Source organism: Geotrypetes seraphini, chromosome 3, assembly GCF_902459505.1.
Source record: "Geotrypetes seraphini chromosome 3, aGeoSer1.1, whole genome shotgun sequence".
In the NCBI taxonomy this organism is placed as follows: domain Eukaryota; kingdom Metazoa; phylum Chordata; class Amphibia; order Gymnophiona; family Dermophiidae; genus Geotrypetes; species Geotrypetes seraphini.
In genome coordinates this window covers 372,643,496-372,663,098 of record NC_047086.1, presented here as the reverse complement: position 1 = coordinate 372,663,098, position 19,603 = coordinate 372,643,496, and the positions used below count along the sequence as shown (strand labels likewise).

General features: G+C 42.6%; 1 protein-coding gene across 3 annotated transcripts in view; it reads right to left on the bottom strand.

The window, feature by feature from the left end:
- LOC117357597 (multidrug resistance-associated protein 7-like) overlaps positions 1-19,603 on the bottom strand; it is a 90,517-nt gene that overhangs the window by 8,344 nt on the left and 62,570 nt on the right. For all 3 annotated transcript variants that reach the window (XM_033938417.1, XM_033938418.1, XM_033938419.1), the window contains 5 exons: positions 12,545-12,705; positions 9,973-10,226; positions 7,891-8,036; positions 7,657-7,754; positions 4,046-4,158 (listed from right to left, as the gene is read on the bottom strand). In XM_033938417.1, the coding sequence (XP_033794308.1) occupies positions 4,046-4,158; positions 7,657-7,754; positions 7,891-8,036; positions 9,973-10,226; positions 12,545-12,705 (772 nt within the window). The remainder of the gene's footprint in view (positions 1-4,045; positions 4,159-7,656; positions 7,755-7,890; positions 8,037-9,972; positions 10,227-12,544; positions 12,706-19,603) is intronic.

Genomic DNA, 19,603 nt, shown 5'->3' with positions numbered 1-19,603 from the left:
GGAAGCGAAAACGGGAAACTGACAGGGTTGACAGTCAGCCTAGAAGAGGTATACAGGCAGATTGATAGGCTTAAGAGCGATAAATCCCCGGGACTGGATGGCATCCATCCGAGAGTCATTAAGGAACTGAAAAGGACCATAGCTGAACTACTTCAACTAATAGCCAATATGTCGATCAAAACGGGAAAGATTCCGGAGGACTGGAAGGTGTTGAATGTTACGCCGATCTTCAAAAAAGGTTCGAGGGGAGATCTGGGAAACTACAGACTGGTGAGTCTGATCTCGGTACTGGGAAAGATGGTAGAGGCGCTGATAAAGGACCGCATCATTGATCACCTTGATGGACACGGTCTGATGAGGACCAGCCAGCACGGTTTCAGCAAAGGTAGATCTTGTTTGACGAACTTGCTGCACTTCTTCGAGGGAGTAAACAGGCAGATAGAGAAGGGTGACCCAGTTGACATTGTATATCTGGACTTTCAGAAGGGATTCGACAAGGTTCCGCATGAACGACTACTTCGGAAAATTGTAAGCCATGGAATTGAGGGAGAAATACTCACGTGGATTAAAAACTGGCTAGAGCATAGGAAACAGAGAGTGGGGGTGAATGGGCAATACTCAGACTGGAATAGCGTCACCAGTGGGGTGCCGCAGGGCTCGGTGCTTGGACCCATACTCTTCAACATCTTTATAAATGATCTGGACATAGGTATGACAAGCGAGGTTATTAAATTTGCAGACGACACGAAGTTATTCAGAGTAGTGAAGACACAGGGGAATTGCGAAGATCTTCAACGTGACATAACCAGGCTCGAGGAATGGGCATCGACATGGCAGATGAGATTCAACGTGGATAAATGTAAAGTAATGCATGTCAGTAAGAAAAATCTCAGGCAAGAGTACAGGATGTCCGGGGCGGTACTTGGAGAGACTTGGGAGTTCTGATCGACAAGTTGATGAAGCTGTCCATACAATGTGCGGCGGCGGCGAAAAGGGCGAACAGAATGCTAGGAATGATTAATAAGAAGGGGATCATGAACAGGTCGGAGAAGGTTATCATGCCGCTGTACTGGGTCATAGTGCACCCTCACCTGGAATACTGTGTCCAGCACTGGTCGCCATACATGAAGAAGGACATAGTAATACTCGAAAGGGTCCAGAGAAGAGCGACTAAGATGGTTAAGGGGTTGGAGGAGCTGCCGTACAGTGAGAGATTAGAGAAACTGGGCCTCTTCTCCCTCGAACAGAGGAGATTGAGAGGGGACATGATCGAAGTTTCAAGTTTCAAGTTCATTAGGATTTTATATACCGCCTATCAAAGGTTATCTAAGCGGTTTTTACAATCAGGTACTCAAGCATTTTTTTCTCTCTGTCCCGATGGGCTCACAATCTATCTAACGTACCTGGGGCTATGGAGGAGGATTAAGTGACTTGCCCAGGGACACAAGGAGCAGCGCAGGGTTTGAACCCACAACCCCAGGGTGCTGAGGCTGTAGATCCAACCACTGCGCCACACACTCCTCCTACATTCAAGATACTGAAAGGGATAGACTTAGTAGATAAGGACAGGTTGTTCACCCTCTCCAAGGTAGAGAGAACGAGAGGACACTCTTTAAAGTTGAAAGGAGATAGATTCCATACAAACGTAAGGAAGTTCTTCTTCACCCAGAGAGTGATGGAAAACTGGAACGCTCTCCTGGAGGCTATCATAGGGGAAACACCCTCCAGGGATTCAAGACAAAGTTAGACAAGTTCCTACTGAACATGGACGTACGCTGGTAAGGCTAGACTCAGTTAGGGCACTGGTCTTTGACCAAAAGGACCCCTGTGTGAGCGGACTGCTGGGCGCGATGGACCACTGATCTGACCCAGCAGCGGCATCTCTTATTAAGAACACACTAACCAGCTAGTTCAGAAGTGTTTCTACACACTCTGGAAGTTGCGTTCCATACGTTCTTACTTTGACCATTCTGCTTTCAGAGTACATGTGCAATCTTTGCTCCTCAGTACTCTTGATTACTGTGACATCGTTTATCATGCTGGTCTCAAGAGTAACCTGCGCAGACTGCAATTGATTTAGAATGCAGCTGTCAGGTTAATTTATAACCTGAAAAAAATCAGATCATGGTGAGACCTCATCTGGAGTACTGTGTGCAATTCTGGAGGCCACATTACAGTAAAGATGTGCGCAGAATTGAATCGGTTCGATGGATGGCCACCAGGATGATCTCGGGGCTCAAGCGTCTCTCGTACGAAGAGAGACTGAACAAAATGCAGCTCTACACTCTTGAGGAACGTAGGGAGAGGGGAGACATGATCGAAACATTTAAGTACCTCACGGGTCGTGTCGAAGTGGAAGATGATATTTTCTTTCTCAAGAGACCCTTGGCCACAAGAGGGCACCCGCTCAAACTCAGGGGCGGAAAATTTCATGGCGACACCAGAAAGTATTTCTTCACAGAGAGAGTGGTTGATCATTGGAACAAGCTTCCAGTGCAGGTGATCGAGGCAGACAGCGTGCCAGACTTTAAGAATAAATGGGATACCCATGTGGGATCCCTACGAGGGTCAAGATAAGGAAATTGGGTCATTAGGGCATAGACAGGGGGTGGGTAAGCAGAGTGGGCAGACTTGATGGGCTATAGCCCTTTTCTGCCGTCATCTTCTATGTTTCTATGTTTACTCCTTTCTATCGGAAACTGCACTGTGATAACTCGCATTAGGCAGTTATGTTTCAGACTAGTTCTAACAATCACACCGCCGCGAGTGCTTGAGGTTTTTTTCATCCTATCCCCTGTTGAATTTCTACTTTAATCATATAGCATTTTCAGTTGAATGTGAATGTCAACACGAGGTGTTTGTAAAAAATAAAATTTATCTGAACAATTAGAAGAAAAAATGAGTGAATATATTTAGCATTTTTAGCGTACTCACAAGATAGCCGAAAATTACCGCCTGCTTAAAAGGAGGCAGTAGCAGCTAGCGCGCGTGCGGCATTTTAACGCACACTAAAACCGCTAGCGCACCTTTGTAAAAGGAGCCCATAGTGTGAGTGTGTGATATAATAGTTCCTTTGGAAAATGGCACTTCCTACTCTGTGCCACAAACTACATGTGCTTTTCCTGTGGCTTTAGAGGCATTTGAGATAAGATTCAGCATCCAGTTAACCTCTTGTAAAATGCTGTGCATATTGTGAACATTCAGACGTAGATGTCCCTGTTTCCACCTTCATGATCTATGTACAATTGGGTGCATCAGCATGTGACATTAATGAAATGTCATGATATGAACAGTTGGACACTGAGTAATGACAATTCTACAGTGAAATGTTTCAGTATTATACTGAGTTCCCCAAAATAAAGCAGTCTAAGCAAATGTCCCCTAAATTTTGCTGTTAAGATAAAGGAAGTTAACCAGGGAGACCGCATCCATCAGCTGAACAATATATATCCTCTTATCATATAAGAGAGATAGAAAAACCACTAAATAAATAGCTCAAACAGAAAGAATATAGTTTATTTATTCAAACATAGGTATCCCTATGTGAAAATATATGGGAACCCTCATCAACTCCCCACCCCCCAAACTTTTGAAACCAGGGGCCCAGAGTCTTGCTAGTAGGTATCATCATTGCAATTACTGTGCCTCTTCTTCTCTGCAACAACCTCAGCCCATTCTGACTTTGGGGTGCTGTAACCTTGCTCAGATATCAAACACCAGTCTTTAAATCTTTCTTTTTTTATTTCTATTTTAACAAGGTATTCTTCCTCTACATCCTTTTTAAATCTCACTAGTACTTATCCACAGCTAAAGCTTTTGATCATACAAGTCCTAAGTTGATAAAAACAGAACCTGGGTTGGCTGAACTTAGAAATGTCAGAGTACGTAACACCAGACTCAGGTTAAGCAGTCTCTCTGACCTCAAAACCACAAATGGCAGTGAGAACTTTTGCTGAGCCCCACAAGGTAGCTGGATCTGGATCTCTTCTGCCCTGAGGGAACACTAAAACTGATTTTCTGAATATAGTGAAGTCTAGACACTGACCTGTGAGCAATCGTGAGTACTGTCTTATCAGCAAAGCGCTCACGAATTGTCTGCTGGAGATGCCGGTCTGTCTTCTGATCCACACTGGCTGTGGCCTCATCAATACACAGAATCTGCAAAAGAAGGAGGCAAAACTTGTGAGAGATGGATGAGAAAGAATAGGCGTGAGAAAGGGATAGGAAACAAGGAGACTCAGAAAACAAAAAGTCAGCGTGAAAGAGGAAAAGGATCAAGGAAGACAGGAGCAAGGCCAAGATCTGGCAGAAACATGGAAAGAGAATCGAGGAGACAAGGAAACAATTGCCGAAGAGTTAGTAGAAGGTTTGCTGTGTGCAGATGATACCAAGATTTGTAAGAGAGACATAACCAGCAGAAGAAAGGAAGTGTTGAGGGACTTCCATTGGCATGGGCGGCCACAAAGCTGAAGTGTTTAAGGGTCTGGTATGGCACTTCAGTAGAGAATACTCTGGAGTCTAATAGAGATACCTTGATTATGATTGTTGACGAGTTGGTTACTAACCCCTTTTTCTATTAAACTGCGCTAGAGTTTTTGGCGCAGAGAGCAGCGCTGAATGGCCCACGCTGCTCCCGACGCTCATAGGAACTCTATGAGCGTCGGGAGCAACGCGGGCCATTCAGCGCAGCTCCCTGCGCTAGAAACTGCTAGCGCAGTTTAACAGAAGAGGCCCTAAATGGTCTTCTTTATATTTGTCTTGGTGGGTAGGCTTGAGTACGATTCCTATGCCTTTTTTGGATTTCTTGTGCAAAAGTTTGGAAATTAAGATTTTGAGTTTCTTTGGGCGGAATAAACCCTCTAGAATTGCTTTATGAAAGCTTAAACTGCTTATAGAGAGAAGGGGTATTATTTTTCCAGATTTTAAGTTGCACCATTATGCAACCATTATGCATTATGGAGGAATGTGTGGTGCAGTGGTTGAAGCTACAGCCTCAGCACCCTGGGGTTGTGGGTTCAAACCCCGTGCTGCTCCTTGTGACCCTGGGCAAGTCACTTAGTCCTCTGTAGCCCCAGGTACGTTAGATAGATTGTGAGCCCACCGGAACAGATAGGGAAAATGCTTGAGTACCTGATTGTAAAACCGCTTAGATAACCTTGATAGGCGGTATATAAAATCCTAATAAAACTTGAAACTTGAAATGCCTATATGATGGCCGCTGTGGTGAACTGATTTTTGCTGGTAGGGGATGTGCGAAGACCTTGTTGGCTGCAGTTGGAGGAAATTAGTGTACAATGCAGGTTTCAAGAGTGGTACTTTTCTGTTTTACAGATAGTTCCAACTGTGTTCAGGTTTTTAGCGGATGGGGTGTGTTTGACTTGGCCAGATGCTGACCTTGTTTCAATTTGGCATAACCCTGATATAACAATTCTGGGATAAATCAGAGAACAAATTTTTATCAAGTTATATTGAATTACCAGACCTCAAATACCCAAGGCGCTACTTAAATCATTTTTCATGCCCTTACTGGGGTGGTAAATTCATCATTGGTCTTGGTAAAGTGATATGTGCTGTGAATATTTTTAGTTGTTTTTAATTTTAATCTCATTCAATAAATATAAAGTGCATTATAGTGTCTCCTGATGAAGGCATCTTAGATGCCAAAACTTGGATTCTTGTTGGGACTTTACTTATAATAAAGGTTACTCTTTGGTTGAATAGGACATCTCTCTTGCCTTTCCTTTGTTTTGGTTTGTTTGTCTTTCACAAGGCAAGTACTCTTTGTTTGTTTGCCCTATTACTCACGAGTACCCAGAGATGTCATTTCAACCATGGGACAATGTCCTGAGCTTCACAGAAGAACACTTATAACAACTGATGCAGATGCAAGATGTATCCAACACACAGAGGACTCCAATCAAACTTCATTTGAAGATCAATGGACTGATGTCATACAACTAAGGTAAAATGCCACTAGAAATGAATTACATTTTTTTGGTCTGATCAATTATTGTCGCAGCAGAAAGGTACCAAGAGGACTAAGAATACAAAAGCACCCACTATGTTTTTAGATGATCAAACATTCTTAGACAAATGGTGTGCGATTTTAAATAAATGTTCCCCTTTAGAATATGCTTTTTGGCAGTGTCCTTGTATTCGAATATATTGGAAACGTATTGTGGGCTTTATGCGGTGGACTCTCTGTTCCACTATTGAGGGCATGGTATCCCAGTCGGTCTTGGATATTCCAACAGCGTTTGGGCCTTTGCCTGCAACTCCCACTCAGTTATGTAGGAAAATGTGTTTGGTGGCACGGAATTGTATTTTGCAACACTGGACATCCAATACTGTGCCCACCTATTGGCACTGGTGCAATATAGTGCATCATTTGGCTAGTTGGGAGGCTAGAGATGTCCGTGGGAAATGGAAGGGGATGAGACTCTATTTGAAAACCTGGGGGCTCTACTTGATACAACTGCATCCCAAGGGAAGAGGTGCGCTCCTTAATGAGCTTTAATATATGGATATATGGATGGTCGGGGAGGATCCTTGTTCTCTTGTGTAATATGGGGAGGGGGGACAGGATACAAAAGGGGGGTGGCTCTTGAGTGGGTTGTATTTGCTGGGGTTGTTTGCTCGGATATTGTAAAACTTCATGACACTGTTGTGTTGTATTTGTTTTGTGAGATTGTCATCAATAAAAATTGTTTAAACATAAATAAATGTTCCCTTGACCTGATGATACTCTTGGCAAAGACAGCCAAGAAGAAAAGTGAGAATTTGAATACCATTGCTAATGACAAATTAGATTCATTAAACAACAGTGATCCTAGAATTCCTATGAGCGTCGGAGCAGTTACCACCGCTGCCGGAGCTAAAACCCACACTATGCCTTCGTAAAAGAGGGGTTTAGTCTCTTACATCAGCACATAAGCATCCAATCCACATCTGAGGAAGCGCGCAGGCCCCCCTTTTTTTTCATCAATACACTTTTTCATCACATCAAGTTTTCCTTTTTTTGACCACTTTATAACTGTCTTAGAGTTCCTCTTTTACATTTACCACTTTTCAGCCCGCCATTTGCGGCAGCCATTCAGTAATGGCTCTGCACAGGGCAGTAGCGTAGGAAGATTACTCCTGTCCCGGTTCACCGCTGGACCAGCAGGAATTTTAAAGGTACGCTTTTTATTAATTGGGGGGGAGGGAGAGAGGTGAGAGTTGCTAAAGTTGGCTGGGACAGGAGGCGGGAGGGATCCTTCTTGTCCAAGCCCACTGCTGGATCACCAGGACTTAAAGCAAGCCTGGTGGAGGCATGCATGGCACCGGGATAGGGGGGGATAGGATGCAGAGCGTGGCAGGGAGGGGGGACAGCATGCAGAGCCTGGCAGGGCAGGGAGGGAAGGCGGCTGGATGCAGAACTTGACAGGACTCAAACTCCTCCTACCCTCAGCATTGAAGAACTCCTATAATTAACTTGGAGGATGGAGAGCCCCTGGGAAATTTTATAAATGTTATTCCACAAGCTCATGCCACTTATAAAATTTACCCCAGAGCATCTCACTGGGTTTCTATTCCAATCTTCAGATTTACTCCAATCCTTTTCTTCAGACAGTGTCAGCGAAATAGGTGTGAAAATTTACTATGACAAGAACTTACCTTGGCTTGGGTAAGAAGAGCTCTTGCTAGACAGACCAGCTGTCGCTGTCCCACTGACAAACTCTTTCCACTCTCTCCCACTTCTGAGTCTAGTCCACCTAAGAGAGGCAGAAAAAAAACCAACAACTAGCTTAACCAGATGCTTGCATTTCATTTTACTCAAGAGCTTTGAGCGAGTACTGTAATTCCAGTCATCTCGGTCCAGTTCTATCCTCCCTGGTAATTAGGGCTTACCCATTCGCGTGATCATCTCCTTCAGGTGAACCTGCTCCAGCACCTGGTACAGCTCTGCATCCATGTGCCGACCCCAGGGGTCCAAGTTCTCTCGGATTGTTCCACTGAAAAGAAATGGATCCTGGGGGATGATGGCTAATCTGGATCTGAAAAAGAGACAACGGGAGTGTCAAAGGTGGGCAGGAGCACTGTTCAAGAGAGACACTCAAAAGTAGGACTGGTTTCCCAAGGGAGAGCATGCTTCACAAAGTTCTGCAAATGAACAAGAATTGCCAAGCGTAAAATCTTTCAGCTAGTGCAAAACACAGAAAAGGGAAAGGGATTCGATATAATACCTTTGCAGTGATTACAACCTAAGTGGTTTACAAATTATCTACAGGTACTTATTTTGTACCCGGGGCAATGGATGCTTAAGTAACTTGCACGAAGTCCCAAGGAGCGCATTGAGACTTGAACCCCATTCCCCTGATTCTCAGGCCACTGCACTAACTATTAGGAGTGGAGTGACACAGGGAGCAGAGAGCAGGATGAGTGCAAAGCCTCTGAAGTGCATGGGCAGGTCGTTCAGGCTGATTGGAAAAACTCACTCAAAAGATATATCTCGAATGTCACATACACAAAAATGCAAAGACACTGGAATAATTTGTGTTGTCCCAACCCAACATCCACAGGCAGGGGCATTGTGCTAAGGGAGATGCACGATGAAGGCGAGGAGAGACACTGGGGACTTTTGTAAGAATCTCCTGCATATACTCCGATATCTGGCAACATTAAGTTGAAGTCGGCATCCAAAGGGTGATCTCAATGCCGTGTGTGGGTTTCAGCCTTATACAAGGTTGATCTGAAGCATATGATTCACGTGTGTGAAGTACAGCAGAAATGGCTGAAGCTTCCAAACCCTTTCAAAGCTAGTCTAGTAAAATCGAGAGCTTAGAAACCAGATCGCCCATCCAGTCAAAGCCTTTCAATGAGACGACCGAAACACATGGGGATTGATATTCTGTTCGCAGGAGGGAGGTCAGCTAACTCCCGTTGTTAGTGCTGACTGCAGATATTCAAGGTTGGGCCATTTTTGGTGACTGGCATTGAATATCCAGTTTATTTTTAGCTGGCTAAAACTTAACTGGCTAAGTCAATTTTCAGTGCTGGCTGGCTAAGTTATAGTGGCCAAAGATAGACCTTCTGTTTGTAGGGCCCAATTTGGCCACTAAACTCGGCCAGTCAGCTCTTAAAATTAGCAGCTATTGCATGATATAGCTGGCCAAGTTTTAGCCACTAACTATTAACATTTATCAGAGATGGTCGCCTATCTCCTACTAAATACTAAGGATTACCTGGCCAATGACCAACTAGGAGCCATTCCTGGCCAGTTAGATAGCGCTGAATATCAGGCAAATGTGGTGGGGAGAGTATGTTGCAGTAGTTCAAGCTACAGCCTCAGCACCCTGAGGTTGAAGATTCAAACCCATGCTGCTTCTTGTGACCCTGGGCAAGTCATTTAATCCCCTTATTGCCCCAGGTACATTAGATAAGATTATGCGACCACAGGGAAAATGCTTGAGTACCTGAATAAATTCATGTAAACCATTCTGAACTCCCCTGGGAGAAGAGTATAGAAAAGTGAATAAATAAATAAATACTGTAAAAAGTTTCAGCTTTTGATAACCAGAGCTGATATTGTGACATCATAATGCCTCATTCCACCAGTGCCTAAGAGCTAACCTCATCAGTGATGTCACAATGGCTTCACTGTCCCATACTTGGCTCGCTTCTACTCAATTTGATTTCTAGAGTGGCACAGTGGTTAAAGCTATAGCCTCAGCACCCTGAGGTTGTGGGTTCAAACCCACACTGTTCCTTGTGACCCTGGGAAAATGCTTGAGTACCTGAATAAATTCATGTAAACCATTCTGAGCTCCTCTGGGAGAACAGTATAGAAAATTGAATAAATAAAATAAATGAGGATCAAGGCAAAGACAGAACTGACAGAGAGAATTGCTAATGAGTTCATGATCCCCCCCCCTATTGCCTTCACAATGATATAATATTTTAACTGGAATAAGAGGGTGTTGTCCAGCCTACCTCAGCTCCTCCAGGGCCACCAGTCGAATATTGACATTATCAATAAGGATCTCTCCTTCATTCAGTTCAATCATGCGGAACAGAGCTAGGAACATTGTTGACTTGCCAGATCCAGTTCGGCCCACTATGCCCACTTTCTCTCCAGGGACAACAGTAAAGTCCATCCCATCCAGGGCATTGGGAAGACCAGGTCGATATGCCAGCATGACATTTCTGAACTCCACATGGCCTTCACTGGGCCAATCAGAGGTAGCCTGTAAAAGTAACAATAATGTTATCTTTCAATGTTTCTTAACAATTCCCCTTTACCAGTAATATAATTGAGACCATCTTTCATTAGGAATCAACTGAACATCAAATAGATATAATTAACGGTCAACACCCCCCCCCCTTCTCAGCTGAGCCCAGGATTGTTTTTAAATTTTGGGTGTCCACAGGCATCAGGGAGGTGGGGGAGGAGGTGGAGGGGTAAGGTCTCCTGAGAGGTCATTGGATAAGGGGCCTTTGCCTCTGCCCAGGCCCCCCCTGAGATGCCAAATTACCCAACTCTAGGCTGAAGACTTTTGGCCAGTCCATGTTTTAAGCTCATGTCCCAAATCAGTGTGGTATTTGTAGTGCCTGATCTTGTCAATTGAAAGTCCCACAATGCACCAAGTCAGAAACCCAGGACTGTCCCAAAATCTCCAGCCTCGGCACCAGATAAATTGGCACCTTGGCACATAGTCCCTCCCTCAACTCCTCATCCCTTCACCACTTGTCTTGGGGAGCAACCTGCCCTGGCCCACAAAAATGTTGATAAGAAACATATGCTACCTTAAAATGTTATAATCTTTTCTGTCTATGTGTGTGTTAGGTGCCATCAACTCGAGTTCGAGTCCTAGCGATTTGACGAATTAGAAATCCAAAAAGAAGTTAGTTTCGTGCTAGTCCAACAAGGTCCTCCAGCATCATCCCCAAAGCTGTCGTCAACATATTCAGCCATCTAGGTGCAGGATGACCTCTTTAACATCAGCTATGTGGCTAGACAAGAGCTCCATACCTTTATGTCCCTTCTTTTAATCATCAGGAAGCAGTGGGCTGGCAGAGGGTGGCGTGACAGACAGACAGAACATTTCAAGGTTGGGAGTTTCTGGCAGAAGGAATAGTACAATGGGTATAGGTTTCTGACAGTGATTGGGAGTTAAGAGAAAAAGTGGGCTTTTAGCTTGTATTTGAACCCAGGAAGGTGCCTTATTTGGCTATATGATTTCTTTAAGTTTTTAGACTGGTGTTGTTTTATTGAAGAGGATTTACTACTTGATTCACTATGAAATGATTTCTATTTCCTTGTTATTGATTAATGCTACATTCACATAATTATCTAAAATAATTATGTTGTACCTCGTGTGGAAGGCTATTGGCATCAAACAAAAATAAATCAAAACTATTTATAAACAAATAAAGTCTAGGTGGGATAGAAAAACATCACAAGGCTACATATTCTCCTATGCTCCTGAATACCTTCACTCCAGCCCTAGCACACATCAACCCTAGTTGGTCTAAAAAAAACAAATAAATAAGTAATACTAGCATTTAAAGTGCAGCTGTTAAATCCACAAGGCTCACAGAGGCCTCTCACTTGGCATCCAAGATCAGTCTCCATTTCTTGCTCGTCCATTTCTTGCTCGACTCCCTTTGATAATGGCTTCTTCGGAGTGGCTCGGGACTGCAGCTCTCATGGACCACACCAGCCTCACTATTAAGAGGCCCCAGGAGCTCTAGAAGCTTCCCCTCCTGTTGCCCGCTCCTCATTGGCCAAAGAAATTGCCTACACCCCCCACCCCCATCCAGTCGCTCTTTAAAGGGTCCTTTTCTGAATTAATGGGATCATCTTCCACCCTTCCCTAACTGAAGTGCATTCACAAACACAATTCACACAGATCACAGTATCTCTCCCCTTCATTCTCACCCCTTTGATCTCTACCAGTAGCAACAACGTAGTGATTAAACAAACAATCTGGTTCGGTGCCTTCTCTGTGATGCACCTTGATCGTGTTGAAACAGGAAGTGGCATCAAAGGAGGCGAGGCACATTACAGGAAAGGCACTGAAGTGGCCTGTTTTAATCGTTATGGTATTGCTATCAGGTTAGGTGAAACAATCAAGGTTAGGTGAAGGGACCACGGCGGGGGAGGGGGGAGAAAGAAATGCCAGCACCTTGGCTGGTGAAGATGGGACTTCAGTTTTTGGGCTGGGGAAGCTTAGCCTCACGAAGTCTCTTATACAGGGCACATATGTCCAGTAGTTATCCAGGTGGTGGTCTTTTAAGATATTTAGGAGGACTATCTAAATAGTACTGCTTAATATCTGTCTTGGTAGGAATTATCTGGGTAGTAGGTACAGCTAACAGGATAAAACCTTTTCAATATCAACTTTGCTATAAAGTACAAAGGTCGAACATTGTAGGAAATTACTGAATAAATCATGAAACTGGAGAAAAGAGGAAAACATGCAGAAAAGTGCAGAGAGATCCCAGCATTGCATAATTCACATTTGCCTGGGCTTTACTCTCCCAGTGGTTTTCTAGTCCTTACCTGTATGACTCCATCTTCAGGTTCTTTGGGGATCTCAGTGGAATACTCCTGTGCTCTCTCCAGACTCACCATCATTGTCTCCATCTGAGTGAAGTTGGAAATGAGCCCAGAAAGTAGGAAAATGATGGAGAGAGCATATGACAGCGCCAGGCCCACCAGCCCTGCAGAGAAAGAAAGTCGGGAACTTGAATGCCTGGGCAGGAAGTGGGGATTGAAAATGAATGCAAGGCAAGATAGAAGCTTTACACATGCAACTGCATTAACAAGGGTTTAAAGAGTGTATATGTGAAAGGATCCCTAAATGCCAATAATTAACATTAAATAGTGTTTGTATTTCCACCAATTTCGTCAGTAGCTATCATTTCTCACAGTCCTCTTGTTATATGATTAATTATGGGCTTACTTTGTTCACTGCACCTCTTTCTGTTTGAGAGGAAGAGTAATTGCTAGTCTACTTCGTTGCTTAGTTCAAATGCTGCTCCATGAAAAGGGTCCATTGTGCCCGTCATGGACAGATATAAGCCATTTCTTAGCAAAATCCCTTATCCTTCTAGGCCAATCTATCTCAAACTGTGTGCCACAAGAGATTCCAGAATTTTACTTTATTTTAAAAAATTCCTGAAAAGGATTCAGGTCCCAATTCCTGCCCCATACTTTCTCTGTCTCTGTCATTTGTAAGTCAGGTACCTGGGGACACATCTTAAAGACCAGAAACCATCTTTCAAATATGTCCGTCTTTTATTATGAGTTTCACATATTTATACGAATCAGGTTTGCCAGCATGTGATGGCATGTGACGTAAGGTCACATGAAACTTTAAACACATCAGCATTTTTCCTATCTAGAGATTGAAGTCCAAAAGGTAAGAAAAAGCCTTGACCAGCAGAGCTTCTTAACTAAATCTGTCTGTAAATACGGCTTAACAAAACAATTGAATTCACTTCACTACAACTCTGTTTAAACATTCATGTCAAAGAAAGAAAGACAAACATAGATGTCCTTATACCATCTTCAAAGAAGGGAAAGATAAACAGGGCCTACCTTTGCATCTTTAAACAACATATGCCTAAGGACACTTACTAAAGTTCTGATACGTGTCCGTTCAATTCCCCTCTTACGTCATGTAAATGACGTCACAAATACACAGCATGAGCTGGAAGGGAGTGATACTCTAGGTATGTCTCTCAAGGAGGGGTCTTTTTAGGAGCTGTAATACGAATAACACAGTACATGAGCAGTCAAGATAAGAGTGCAAATAATAAGAGATTATGCATTCAACTAAAGTGCTGATCCCAAGAATTAGATAAATCAGAGTTACATTTGAACTCAGCAAAGAGGTCTGCTAATTTCTGAATGTCCATAGGAGGACCTATATTGTCAGAAAGAAAAGTACAACAGCATAAAATACTGAGGAGAATTTTTCAGAATTCTCAGCTAGAATCATATCTAGGGCCATATGATTTTGAGAACCATCTGAGAAGTGGAGCCTAATTGATCAGTAATACCTTGCAAGGCGTTCCTAGAATAGTTCACAAAGCGTTGCTGATTATAATAATTTTAACTAATCCGATCAACATTCTTATTAATAGTAATAAAGGGAATAAGGAACTCAAACCCAGCCTTAACCTGAGCTCGGGCCTTAAATTCATCTGGGACCCCTCTTGGGACCCCTATAGCATCTATGTATACATGTGATCAGATTTATATCAAGACAAATAAAAGGAAAAACCATGTGAATAGGAAGGATGCCTTTCAGAAAGAATATGCAGAAGCATAGTAACCTTAACTAAAGTGCACTGGCCTATCCACTGGCTGGGTAGCTTAACAGGGAGCCAAAAGTCTCCATAAAGCCAGTAAATATCAAATCTAATGCAGCAACAATGGGGCATACCTATGAGCCAAGACAGAACAATAACCTGGGGGTAAATTACCTACAAAACTACTCTGTGTCAGATTAGAAACATGACATATGTAATTGCCCTTATAGATGATAACGGCAATATCAAGCTTTTGCTGTCCTGGCAACAAAGGGTATTTAGAACACTGCAGTACACAAAGGGGATAGGTAAAATTAGAGGAGATACTGGTAAATAACCCAAAAAGGCATGGTTGGATACCAGGAGGGAGGTCCAGAGGTACGGTTCCTAGATGGGGTCTAGCTTGAGCACATATGTAACAATTACTCTTATTATGTTGATCAGCAGTGAATTTCATCCATTCTAACCAAAGGTTAGGTTCTGAAAACCCTACCTCAACAGCCACAGTATCTTCAAAAGTGGGATTGGCAATAGCCATCATGTCAGTAAATTTATTGAATGTAGGGGCCAGTGGGTTAGTATTTTTTGGGGCCCCCACAAAATGGCGGGAGAGGATGAGTGGAGGTAGATAGATCCCATAAGAAAACTGATGATAGCTAGACCCACCCTTAAACCACATGTCCATAATGTACATACCTTCATCAGTAGGTCTAGGGTTGTCAATAGTAAGAGAAAGCTTAATAATTTGTGCAGGAACACTTTTCCTATAACAGTGTCCAACCTTATGAAGGGTCATACAAGTAAGCAGTGATTTACCATTTTGGTCCACTGTTTTTCAGGGTATTTTCTAGTTTATAAGCCCAGTCAGTATTAATATTCCACCCTACCACTCCCCAGAATGCACACTTATCCCCCCAACGTAAGTCAGTAACATATACATATATGTCCTTAGTTTTAGGAATCTCTGAGGACCAATGGCACAGCCTTGGGATATCAATTGATGAACAGTCCACAATGTCACAATACTCAAAGGAGAAGGTGGCAACTTGCACACTGCTGGAATTATACCAAAGGGTAGCATACTATCGGTCTTTTCTGGATTCCAATTGAAGGACAGCCTTTGCGAGGGAGTAGTCCAGCTTGACATTGTGTTCGCAAAGAGGTGTCGGGGGTGCTGTTTACAGTAGGAGTGTCATTTACAGATGGGTATGGGCAGAAAGTGTCGTGAACCCAGAACACATCATCCCTGTAGACCCAGTTAGAAATGATCCATACAGGGAGAAAAACTAGCAGCAGCAGTGCCAGTAGAATGCTGCAATGAGATCATCATGTTGTTCTACTGGAGGAGGTGAAATCTGCGCAGGGAAGACTTGCTTCTGGGGTTTTAGGTTAACCCTCTTCAAGCGACTTGCGTGGATCCAAACAGGAAACTCCTCAGTGAGTGCAGCGGGCCTGGGCACAGCGATCACAGTAGTGGGAAGGCCAAAGGGGAAATCTGTCTGCTTCCGATCCTTGGAAAGCTGCTGGATAATCACCAGGCTGGAAAAAATGGGTAGGAATCTGTGGAGAGAAAGGAGAAGTGCAAGACACGTTTCTTTGAACAAGCCCTAATATTTCAATTAGCTTTTGGACGTATTCCTCCTGTATCAAGGGAAAATCCACCCATGGGGCGGGGAAAGGTCATCCCGTGAGAATCTCAAAGGGAGAGCAGCCAGATATCTGTGCATACAGAAAGAGATACTTGAAAAGAAATGCTTGAAAAGCATTCCAAATATCATTCAGCAGCTGTACTCCAATGTGATCCAAATAAGAGATAGAAAACAAGAGAAACCATGTTGCCTGTACTGAATGTGGCAACATGCACAATACCAATTCATTCACTTAGCATAGCCATGGCAAAAGAGAGACAATACTCACTTGCTTAAGGTTCTTAATTGAACAATCCAAAAGGATATGTTTTTATCGTGCTGCATATAACTATTATGCACTTCAGAGAGACCATACTGATGTACTGAATGTATTCAGAAATGTATATTGAATGGATCATATGTAGGGAACACCACGAAATAAACGCTGTATAAAGTAAAACTTTTTCTTATAACCCCTAACTAAACTATATTCAGAATATAAAAGCTAAAAGTAAAAGAACATTGCGCAGTTAGGCTAGTAAGAAGTGGAAAAAGAGCTCTAGAAATGGCCAATATTATGTATCCTGGGGTACCCACTAAACTAAAACAAGTAGACATGACACAGACAAAACATAAAGTTTTTAAGCGTGGAGCTATTACTCCATCTGTCAAGTGTGCAGGGCTGAATTTAACTCTGCAAATAAACACATTGATATAAAAAAACCAAAACAACAAATAATGTATATCATAACCATCTCATATTTGGAAAAAGGCATAAAGCTAATGTCTCTTTGGAGCGTCTCTATCTCTGCAGTGATAAAGAGGACCCGTGGAAAACATTAGAAATATCTGTGCCAAAACGGATCTGGGATGGCTATGTATAAATCCGGAAAAAACATTTTAAATTAGCAACATCCTAATTTCAGCTAAAACAATAGAAAGGAATTGTATTTTCCAATTTATTTTCAATTCACAACCGTGCCAGCTGTAATTATCAAGCTATATATCTCTGTATCAAGGAGCAAAAGGTCAAGAATGAAAATATCACTAGCAAGAAGTTAAAATGTCGAGCGAGCACTACGATAACCAATACCATGATATTGGGCAATGAATAAGGGAGAGCTAGCAGCTGGTATCCAGGGTTTCCCCTCTTTGCACCAAAGTCCGTCTAAAAGGGCGGCTTTGGGCACCTGCCAAACGCCAGGCATCAAATTCAGAGGAAGCTGTGAAAAAAGAGAGGAAGAGAATCCTGTTCACCCGTGAGACCCGAAAGCCCATTTAAAAGAAGGGCTTGAACATCGTGAAGAGTGTGAAGGGTAATGGGGTGACCTAGGATCAGAGAAGTAACCATCTCTACCACAATAGCACAAGCAGCCAGGGCTTTCTTGAACAGGAGTGACTATAAAAAAAAGGCAACAGAGCGTAATTTACCGCCATGTTCTCCCTTCATGGTGTTACAATAGTCCCAAACAAAGAGATAAAACATGTGGGCATAAGCAGGAAAACCCAAACTTGAGCTAAAAACCAAAGCACATCTTAAATGTCCAACATTTCATAAGTCCATCTGATAAGAGCAGTCATTTCAGAAACCAGGGTCTGTCTCAAAATCTGGTCATAGAAGGAACAAGCAGAGATCCATTGGCGGCAGTGACCAATCATAGCAAGAAAAGTAAGCATGTCTTTCTTGGTAGCTGGGCGGGGCCGACCCAGAATAGCAGCAGTGCAGAAAGTGCAGATTTTCCTCTGACCATGAGACAGGACAAAACCCAGGTATTTCACTTCAGATGTACACCAGTGCAGTTTATTTCGTGACACCTTGTGACCACACACAGACAATCATTATAGGACCATGAGGGGCAGTGCATGACTTGTAGAATAGCCCGAAGGACATTCCACACTAGGTATACTGTTGCTTAAAGGTGAAGGCAAAAAGGGAGCTGAAAAGCTTCACCAAAGGGACTAAAATAAAACATTAATTTAGGAAAATGACAGAAAAAAAATCATTGGCTGCCGGTGGAATGGTGGAAGAAACATAAGGGCAATGAGAATTACCAAAACATTAACAGCCCTAAATCTAGGACGAAACAGGGAATGCCATCAGCTTTGGCAACAAGAGCGATGGGCATATTATAAGAAGAGATGGTGGTTTTGATAATGCCGGAGAAAAGTCAAGAGACAAGCAGTGGAATCTCACCTTACTGCTTTATAAAACCAAGAATGAGTAATTTCAAAGAAGCACTATAGGGGGTCAGTGGAAGCCCAAACAGAGAAGTCTGGGGGAAGGGACAAAAACATTCATGCACAGACCCTGATAATGAAAGCAAAGAACAGATTAGCTTTGCTCTGCACAAGAAAGAAAACCTTTAAAACGGAATTTTTTCTTTTTCTTTTTTTCTTTTTTTTAACTACAAGGGAAAGATCTTAGACTGATTCAAACAGCGCATTCAATTCATTCCACATAACAGCATGTCCTACCTCAGTAGTAAACATTGGTGACACAGAAAGATGGGAGCTGAAGGAAAAATGTCATACACACACACAGCCGTACAAGTCTCATTTGTCTAGGAGTAAGTGCCTTTATGACTCATTACAAAACCCATATAACAATGCAAAAATATTCGCTTATCTTACCTTATAAGCGAGGTACAGTAATAAGAGACAATAAAATCTTATACTCTATAAAAGTTTTTAACCTTACAAATGACAGAGTGGGCAGGGGGGTTCTATAAATAATTTCATTCTTTCCGAAAGAATGGCAGCTGCTTATATATATGAGGGGCGCTTACCGAAAGTACCCCGAGATTTTTCCCAAAAAAACTCCATAATAGAACCCAAAGCTTGAACTTAAAATAAAGGGTTGGGTACAGGTCACCACTATCCAGTGAGTATTAAAGAACAGAAAAAATTCAGAAATACTCACAAAATACCGGTGATATCATCTGCCCATCGCGGACAAGCCCCCAACTGAAAAGGATTCAGGTCCCAATTCCTGCCCCATACTTTCTCTGTCTCTGTCATTTGTAAGTCAGGTACCTGGGGACACATCTTAAAGACCAGAAACCATCTTTCAAATATGTCCGTCTTTTATTATGAGTTTCACATATTTATACGAATCAGGTTTGCCAGCATGTGATGGCATGTGACGTAAGGTCACATGAAACTTTAAACACATCAGCATTTTTCCTATCTAGAGATTGAAGTCCAAAAGGTAAGAAAAAGCCTTGACCAGCAGAGCTTCTTAACTAAATCTGTCTGTAAATACGGCTTAACAAAACAATTGAATTCACTTCACTACAACTCTGTTTAAACATTCATGTCAAAGAAAGAAAGACAAACATAGATGTCCTTATACCATCTTCAAAGAAGGGAAAGATAAACAGGGCCTACCTTTGCATCTTTAAACAACATATGCCTAAGGACACTTACTAAAGTTCTGATACGTGTCCGTTCAATTCCCTTCATAAGTATACACTAGAATAGATGACATGCACGTCGCATACGCATGAGTTTGTCACTGTTATGAGAGTCTGCATGTGTAAGGATATAACCGCCCAGGCAAGCATCATTCCTTGACGTGATTGGTCCTTGAAAACTAATGGCAAGTCATTTTATTTGTATTTTTTATGCAGTAGCTATCCTAACTTGAGCAACAAAGCAATTAATGCTTTGTTACC